Source organism: Leptopilina heterotoma, unplaced genomic scaffold, assembly GCF_015476425.1.
Source record: "Leptopilina heterotoma isolate Lh14 unplaced genomic scaffold, ASM1547642v1 Lhet_114, whole genome shotgun sequence".
Taxonomy (NCBI): domain Eukaryota; kingdom Metazoa; phylum Arthropoda; class Insecta; order Hymenoptera; family Figitidae; genus Leptopilina; species Leptopilina heterotoma.
In genome coordinates this window covers 2,238,593-2,248,339 of record NW_025110833.1, presented here as the reverse complement: position 1 = coordinate 2,248,339, position 9,747 = coordinate 2,238,593, and the positions used below count along the sequence as shown (strand labels likewise).

The 9,747-nt window shown below is 24.6% G+C and overlaps 1 protein-coding gene and 1 long non-coding RNA gene across 5 annotated transcripts in view; both read left to right on the top strand.

The window, feature by feature from the left end:
* The first annotated feature begins 209 nt into the window (after positions 1 to 209).
* Positions 210 to 4,889, top strand: LOC122507862 (protein-S-isoprenylcysteine O-methyltransferase). Its single transcript, XM_043620814.1, has 3 exons — positions 210 to 546; positions 2,948 to 3,427; positions 3,810 to 4,889. Exons 1-3 carry the CDS (start codon positions 349 to 351, stop codon positions 3,990 to 3,992), a joined length of 861 nt encoding a protein of 286 aa, XP_043476749.1. The 5' UTR covers positions 210 to 348; the 3' UTR covers positions 3,993 to 4,889.
* A 385-nt stretch (positions 4,890 to 5,274) lies between these two features.
* The window catches only part of LOC122507838, a 33,235-nt gene continuing 28,762 nt past the window's right edge, over positions 5,275 to 9,747 (top strand). For 3 of the 4 annotated variants that reach the window (XR_006302173.1, XR_006302170.1, XR_006302169.1), the window contains exons 1-2: positions 6,095 to 6,319; positions 6,894 to 7,280. This is a non-coding gene — a long non-coding RNA (uncharacterized LOC122507838). Of the gene's footprint in view, positions 5,374 to 6,094; positions 6,320 to 6,893; positions 7,281 to 9,747 lie in introns of those variants that run through there. The other variant, XR_006302174.1, reaches the window with a different exon arrangement.

The following is a 9,747-nucleotide window of genomic DNA, read 5'->3' as shown; positions in this document are numbered from 1 at the left end:
TTCTAGAAAATAATAATTGAATTTGAAAATCTTAATTCCTATGGAATAATAATAATGATTACAATTTATTTTATTATCGTTTTTTAAAGTGAATCATAATATTCTTGACATTCTTGAGGATCAGGGAAAAATTCAAAATTTTGTTGGGAAATCAGGGAAAAACAAAATTTAATTTTTTTGGCAACCCTGTTATGATCAGTCAGTATAATCGTCATTCGTCAGTATCGCAGTAATGGCGATAGACTGTGCAGGTGTATACGTTGTATACATAGAACACAATGAATTATTTTTATTAGGAATACAATAAATATTTTATTAGATTCAGAAAATATTAGTGTAGTTGTAAAAATGTTGAGCAAAGAAGGAAGAATTAGTTTATTTTCTTTTTTTATATCATTGATAATCTCCATTCTTCCGGAGGTACTTTTGAGGTTAGAATTTGATTACTATCAACAATTCATTGAAAATATTTGGATTCTACATGCACTTCAGTTTACTCTCTTGAACTTTTTGTTAATTCTCACTTTTCGAGGTTTTTCCTATCAAGTAAGTAATTTTTTTAACATTTCTATAAATTCATTAAATTCATTTTTTTCTCTTTGACAATTTTTGAGGTTAGTTGCCGTTCCCAAATAAAATGTTTCTAAATTTCATTTAGTTTATTTCTAGAATTGAGGGGACGGCTTCTAAAAGGGGATACGCGTGGATTCTCGCGTTTAAGTTTTGTCCACTTGGTCAATTTTTGAAAGTATTACAAATTGCAATTTGAATTACCGAAGTTTGTGGAAAATGGAAAGGCGCATCTTTTTTCTTTAAGAAATAAATTTATATCTTTTTTAGTTTATGAAATAATGAGAAAAAACTAAATTTTTGAAAACCAAAAAATTTAAATGTTTTACGTCTTTAACTCGTCCTGGCGTTTTTGATTTTTTATATTTTGTAATCAAACAAAAACGAACTTACAGATTAAGGTTTCCTGAAACCAACTATATTTTTAAAACTTCAAAATCTTAATTAATAAAAAGTTTATAAATTTTTTCGAAAGACATTGCAAAAAATGTTTTTTTTTCAACTTTCAACGCTTCGTTTATCTAGGAAATTTTAAGGTACGAAAAACTTTCAGTGAGAAAGTTTTTTATTACGATACGGACAAGTTTTCTCTAAAATTTTATTAAAATGATATGGATATTTACAAAGTTATTAATGTTTAAAGCGTATGGTGCGTCAGATTTCTTGCGCCTGGAACGCATTGAGTACCGAATTGTTCGTTTGCATGGAACATATTAAGACTATTTTAGTTTATTCATTTGTTTACTTAAAATAAATACAATTTTTATTAAAGTCACTGATAAATTTTTGCAATATTATTATTATTAAGAAGTAACCAATAATAATTAGCCAAAATCGTCTGGAAATAGTTAAAATTTACTGACATACAAATAATTAGTACACAGTTATTTTGACATAAATGTAATGTTAATTTAACTAATAAAAGTTTATTAAGAATAGTAAAAATATTATTATTTTAATTTTTGACTGGTTTTTTAATATCAAAGTAATTATTTTTAAATAATATTTAACTATGGATTATGACGATTCATCTAACTTTATATAACAGTAGCATCAGTTTATTTATTCTAACATGTATTGTACGTAAAGATATATGAAATTATTTTAAAAAAAATATTGCAGAATTATTCGCAAAATAAATTGTACAATAATTCCATATTGTATTTAATACTTGAAGTTAAAACAAATTTTATTTTATTTATATCTGTATTTTGGCAAACATTTTCATACAATAGATTTTTTTTTGTTATCATGTGCACTTTAAGGAAGTAACCCTTTTTTATATGCTATTTTTCCCAAAGTTGTCATTTGTTTTCACTCTACGGAAAAATATGGTGTCCAGATGAGTCGCGGTTGCCGCGACCGTTGACTGCAAAAAAAAGGGTTCGGTAAAACCCAATACAATTTTCCCAGGATTTCGAGATTTTTTTATCACAATTAAGGAAATCGATATCTTTCTCCAAACGGACAGGAGTTTTTTAATAATTATTTTAAAAACATTAAATGTAGTAAACGAGATCATTTTGACGAAGAGTAGAAACCTTGAACTAAATGGAACAAGAAACTTAAAAATAAGAAATATTATTTTAGTTGACTTTTGTACATATAACAAAATAAAATATTTAGGTTAAAAATAAATTTCAATAAATTTTATTATATATATTGACAAAATATTTTTAACGCGTTGCAAACGAACAATTTGGGACTCAATGCGTTTCAGGCGCGAGAAATCTGACGTACCATATGCTTTAAACATTAATAACTTTGTAAATATCCATATCATTTTAATAAAATTTTAGAGAAAACTTGTCCGTATCGTAATAAAAAACTTTCTCACTGAAAGTTTTTCGTACCTTGAAATTTCCTAGATAAACGAAGCGTTGAAAGTTGAAAAAAAACATTTTTTGCAATGTCTTTCGAAAAAATTAATAAACTTTTTATTAATTAAGATTTTGAAGTTTTAAAAATATAGTTGGTTTCAGGAAACCTTAATCTGTGAGTTTGTTTTTGTTTGATTACAAAATATGAAAAATCAAAAACACCAGCACGAGTTAAAGACGTAAAACATTTAAATTTTTTGGTTTTCAAAAATTTAGTTTTTTCTCATTATTTCATAAACTAAAAAAGATATAAATTTATTTCTTAAAGAAAAAAGATGCGCATTTTCATTGTGTATAAATTTATTTCATTGAATTTGAAAATTGAAAATGTTTTAAAATCACACTATTCGTCAATACTTATACGTGAGAATCCACGCGTATCCCCTTTTAGAAGCCGTCCCCTCAATTAAAATAGAATTTTCCAGACTTTATAAATAAGTAATATTAATAAATAATACAATAATAAATATTTACTAAATGTATTCTAAAAATTATAGGTCTCAGTGCGAGCATCATTGTTGGGATACATTTTTGGAGTTGGAATTCTAATTTTTGCCACAGCACCGCAGTCATGGCAAATATTTGGAATCTACACGTCCGTCCTTGCTTTCTTCCATTATTCTGAATTTATGACAATAGCCTGGACAAATCCAAATGCAATTTCAATCGACAGCTTTATTCTTAATCATAGTGTCGCTTATGGAGTGGCTGCATGCTCGAGTTGGTTGGAATTTTTCGTCGAACGTTATTATTTCCCAACAATGAAGGAGCCATCGTCAATTTCTTATTTTGGATTTATATTGTGCTTTTGTGGGGAAATTTTAAGAAAATTAGCCATATTTACTGCAAAACGAAATTTCAATCATATAGTTCAAACTGAAAAGAATGTCGATCACGAACTCATCACTCATGGTGTTTATGGATTATTCAGGCATCCCAGTTATGTCGGATGGTTTTATTGGTCCATTGGCACTCAGGTAAATTATTAAAATTATTCAAGTTTATTTTCATATATTTATTTACTTAACAAATATACGCAGGCCTCGGATATTATGAATTTTTTCGACTTTTATCGACTTATATTAAAAAATTACGACTTTTTCGACTTTTCTTCCAAATGTTGCAACAAAATACCACATTTTGATTAATTGAATTTAGAAATCAGTGAAGAATCAGGGAAATAAAAAATAAATTTTTTTGTGACAATAATGAATGAAATAAACGACTTTTTCGACTTTTTTTCTATTTTTAATCGACTAAAGCGACTTTTTTGGTGACTGACATATTACAATGAATAATAGAAGAGAGGAAGAACTGAAGGGAATAATTAAAAAAATATTTTCTTCCTTTTTCTTGCAGTTAATTCTCCAGAATCCATTTTGCTTCCTCGCGTATGTAGCGGCATCGTGGAAATTCTTTAACGAGCGAGTAAAAATTGAGGAAATTATGCTTCTCAATTTCTTCGGCGAAAAATACATAGAGTATCAAAATGATGTCGGTACCGGTTTACCCTTTATTTCCGGCTACAAAATCGACTTATAGAAATGTAAAAAAAGCGTGTTGGACTGATTAACTAATTTAATACGGGTAGAAAAACAAAAATACTAGTTAGTATTAAATTTATTAAATAGTTAAATTAATTAAATGAATAATTAATGAAATTAATAATTTATAAAATTAGTAATTTTAATACTTTATAAAATTAGTAATTAATAATTTATAAATTGTAAAATTTATCCTCGAGTCTAAAGAATTATATTTTTATTAACGCTTGTAAACTTTTTTTAAAATAATTATAACACGTTAATATTTTAATCTGCCATAAACGTAAAAATCAAATTATAATCATAAAATAAATCAAAACATAAATCATAATTTTATTTCTCTATTAGGATGTAAAAAAACATCTATTTTTAGCAAAATTATATTTATTGTCTCATTTTCTTTTCAATAATTATCATATAGCAAAACATACATACATTTATTAGACGATAATTGATAATTTTGTCACGCACAAACATTCCGGTTGATATTTAATTTTTAGACATTAAAAAATTGTTATTTTATCATTAATACTTTTATTAAAAGTTTTTACGTCCGTTTATCAATTATATACACGTCGTTTGTTTGATACATTTTGTATTATAATTACAATAACACAAAAAAAAATATTTTCAGAAATGTAGAAAACAATTTTTGACAATAATTTTAATTTTAAATGACGAATTTTAAATAATAAATGGAAAATAGAATGAAATTTTAAATACCATTTTTTAGAAATCAACGTTGTGAGATTAAAATGCGTTTCATTGATAAAACATAATGGCAGTGATACTCTAACATTAATATTCATTAAGTATAGATTAAAAAAACACCGTACTGTTAAAATATTGTTTTTTATGCAATAATAAAAAATTAACTACGTAACTATGAAAAAAATGCTTTTAATGACATGTTACTTATATATTATTTTATAATACTATTTTCTTTCAAAATTGAAAATAAATACTAAGTTAAATTTAATTAAAACAATTAAATTGAATAAAAATCGATAAAAATAATGTAACTGAATTAAAAACAATTTAATTTAATAAAGACAATTTAACTGAATTAAAAACAAGTCCAGACTCGTTTTATTGTATAAATCCTTCACAATAGGAGAGAAACAATAAAATTTTATCACCCCAGGTAATAATAAACCACATTAATTTTATTGTATAAATGAGATTTTATGATTAAATATTTATTAAGAATTTTTTCTCCTTAATTAATATTAAAAATTTCTTTTTCATTGACTGAATACAACGCAGTCTTACCATAGAGATCGAAATGGAAGCAGTAGTCAATAGGATAGGAAAAAAAAGGCGAACTTTGAATCTTTAATTTCAAGATGATAGAGAAAAAGGAAACAAGAAGTAAAGGGGTAAGTTAAAAAATATTCTTTCTATGCTGAGAAAACTGTTTTATTTAAATCCAGTTCTGAAAATTTTTTCTAACACCACGTGGTTGTACAAAATTTTTATTATTTCTAAAATTTTCTGGAAGAACAATTATTAATTTACAAGAAAAAAAAAATAATTATTTAAAATTAAATTTTTTCTCTCTTTCTTAAATTGCAGTAAAAAATTACTATTAATTTCATTCAAAATAATATTTTTCGATATTATTTGCCAATTTTTCAATAATTAAGAATTTAGGAAGCAATAAAATCCCTCATTATAACAAGAAAGTCAATGACCTTCATGACTGTGAGAATATTTGTTTTGAAATATTATTGTTTAAAAAAAAAATTTCACAAATAAAGAAATCAGTATAAAAATTTGTCATGTGAAATTTGAGTATATTTTTATTCAGTAATTTTTATTTCCTTATAAAAATAATTTAATATTAAATTATTTAAAATTTTGGAAATAAATAATTTTACAACTTTCAAATAATTAAGAATTCAAGAGAAAATTTGTTAGTCTTATATTGTAAACAAGGGTGACAACGACCTTCGCTATTGTTAATAGAGGTTGTTTACATTCTGTCCTTGTCTATCTTCAAACCGTAATAAAATTTCGAAAAGAAAATTGAGCCCTTTCCCCTTCCCTACCTGCCTTTCTGAATAAGTTTCTCCTTCTACCTTTGTAAGTTTGCGATATAGTCTCACAGTCATTGACCTGCCTTTGGTGGGTGAACTTGTTAGGAATAAAGTATTATTCTACCAATTAACTAAATTTTATTCAATTTTTCAAACAGTTTTGGCGGATTAAGTGCCTCAAGTAAAGAACCATCAATCGAAGAAGATGCAGAAGAATTTTCCAAAGTTGGTCCATTTAAGAAGCAAGAAATTTATGATGAATTTTCCGGTCGTTTTTCATAAATAAGTAAGTATCAAAAAACATGAATTTTTTTTTAAATATTGAAATTAAAATAATACCTTGTAGTTAAATTAAAGGTATAAGAATCAAAGTAATTGAAAATAAAATTTTTTATACTCGCCATAATTGTAGCTACAGACTATTTAAATTATTTTTTATAAAAAATAATAGGTACATAACGATTTTTTCTTAAAATTAATTTTTTTAAATTAAATTAATTAATTTGCACATTTTTTTATTATTTAATTATCACTAAATCATAAATTATTTTTTATATTTTGAAATATATTATTTTATTAATAAATTACATATTCGTACATTGGAAAGGTAATAATTGTTGTAATATGTTTATTTGTATTATTTATTTAATAATAATAGAAAAGAATTAAATTCTTAATGCTACAAATTTTGCTTTATATCTCAAACCGTTTTAAATTATTTATTAATAAATTAAATAAAATAAAAATAAATTAAAAATTATTTTATTATCAATAAACCGAAACAAAACTCTAAATATAGAGACTAATTTTAACAATTTATTTAATTTTTTCTTGTTCTACAAAATAAATTTATTTTGCAGAGAAATTTGTTTCTACTTTGTTTTCAACATTCACCGGCGATAAGTGCAGAAAAGAGAAACAACAAGACATCGAAGTGTAATTCAAGACTGCCTAGAAGACATTAGGAAAAAAATTCATTCCATTGTCATCAATGTATTAGGAAAAATTTTCACTTAAAACTACGAATATTTGTAAATTTTTTGTACTTAGCGTAGATTAATTCTGTAAAATTGTATCTAAATTAATTAGCTAGGGATTTTAAATTTAAAAAATGTAATTATATTAGCTAGGAGTTTAGCAAGATAAGTTATCATAAGTTTCAAGAAAGCAACAATTTCCATCCCACCAACAGATTATCAACATCCTGAGTCAACTTCATGGCAAGATTCTTCCATTAAACATGACAGGTTAGTCAAGCAAGTAACATATTTTAGTTCATTACAAATAACCCACAGAAAAATAATCTGCTAAAAACATTTGCACAGTTGAGAAAAAATTAAGAACTTTTTCTACCAGTTAAATATCTATTAAATTAAACTTTTACAAAAATAAAAATTAATTTTTCGACTTTACTGTCAACTACTGTACAAGAATATGGACAATAATTATTGTTCATATTTTTTTCATACTCAGGGACATTTGCAGAGTTGGAAAAAAAATTCAGAAATTTTTATACCTACTAAATATCAATTAAATTAAACTTTTCTAAAAATAAAAATTAATTTTTTTTAATAAATGTCAACTACTGTACATCAATGTGCACAATAATTATTGTTCAAATTTTTTTTATACTCAAGGACATTTGCAGAATTGGCAAAAAAATTGAGAACTTTTTCCACCCACAAAATCTCTATTAAATTAAACTTTCCTAAAAAAAATTAATAATTTTTCGACTTTAATGTCAACTACTGTACATCAATATGAACAATAATTATTGATTATATTTTTGTCATACTCAGGGACATTTGCAGAGTTGGCAAAAAAATTAAGAACTCTTTCTACCCACTAAATATCAATTAAATTAAACTTTTCTGAAAAAAAATTAATTTTTTTAAATTAATGTCAACTACTGTACATCAATATGGTCAATAATTATTGTTCATATTTTTTTTATACTCAGGGACATTTGCAGAGTTGGAAAAAAAAATTGAGAACTTTTTCTACCCACTAAATCTCTATTAAATGATACTTTTCTAAAAATAATAAATAATCTTTCGACTTTAATGTCAACTACTGTACATCAATATGGTAAATAACTTTTTTTCATATTTTCTTTATACTCAGGGACATTTGCGGAGTTGGCAAAAAAATTGAGAACTTTTTCTAGCCACAAAATCTCTATTAAATTATACTTTTCTAATAATAATAAATAATTTCTCGACTTTAATGTCAACTACTGTGCATCAATATGAACAATAATTATTGATTATATTTTTGTCATACTCAGGGACATTTGCAGAGTTGGCAAAAAAATTAAGAACTCTTTCTACCCACTAAATATCAATTAAATTAAACTTTTCTGAAAAAAAATTAATTTTTTTAAATTAATGTCAACTACTGTACATCAATATGGTCAATAATTATTGTTCAAATTTTTTTTATACTCAAGGACATTTGCAGAATTGGCAAAAAATTGAGAACTTTTTCCACCCACAAAATCTCTATTAAATTAAACTTTCCTAAAAAAAATTAATAATTTTTCGACTTTAATGTCAACTACTGTACATCAATATGAACAATAATTATTGATTATATTTTTGTCATACTCAGGGACATTTGCAGAGTTGGCAAAAAAATTAAGAACTCTTTCTACCCACTAAATATCAATTAAATTAAACTTTTCTGAAAAAAAATTAATTTTTTTAAATTAATGTCAACTACTGTACATCAATATGGTCAATAATTATTGTTCATATTTTTTTTTATACTCAGGGACATTTGCAGAGTTGGAAAAAAAAATTGAGAACTTTTTCTACCCACGAAATCTCTATTAAATTAAACTTTCCTAAAAAAAATTAATAATTTTTCGACTTTAATGTCAACTACTGTACATCAATATGAACAATAATTATTGTTTATATTTTTGTCATACTCAGGGACATTTGCAGAGTTGGCAAAAAAATTAGGAACTTTTTCTACCCACTAAATATCAATTAAATTAAACTTTTCTGAAAAAAAATTAATTTTTTTAAATTAATGTCAACTACTGTACATCAATATGGTCAATAATTATTGTTCATATTTTTTTTATACTCAGGGACATTTGCAGAGTTGAAAAAAAAAATTGAGAACTTTTTCTACCCACTAAATCTCTATTAAATGATACTTTTCTAAAAATAATAAATAATCTTTCGACTTTAATGTCAACTACTGTACATCAATATGGTAAATAACTTTTGTTCATATTTTCTTTATACTCAGGGACATTTGCGGAGTTGGCAAAAAAATTGAGAACTTTTTCTAGCCACAAAATCTCTATTAAATTATACTTTTCTAATAATAATAAATAATTTCTCGACTTTAATGTCAACTACTGTGCATCAATATAGACAATAATTTCTGTTCATATTTTTTTATACTCAGGGACATTTGCAGAGTTGGCAAAAAAATTGAGAACTTTTTCTACCCACTAAATTTCTATTAAATTAAACTTTTCTAAAAATAATAATGAATTTCTTTAAAATAATGTTAACTACTGTACATCAATATGGCCAATAATTAATGTTATAATTTTTTTTTATACTCTGGGACATTTGCAGAGTTGGAAAAAAAATTGAGATCTTTTTCTACCTACAAAATCTCTATTAAATTAAACTTTTTTAAAAATAAAAATTAATTTTTCGATTTTACTGTCAACTACTGTACATCAATATA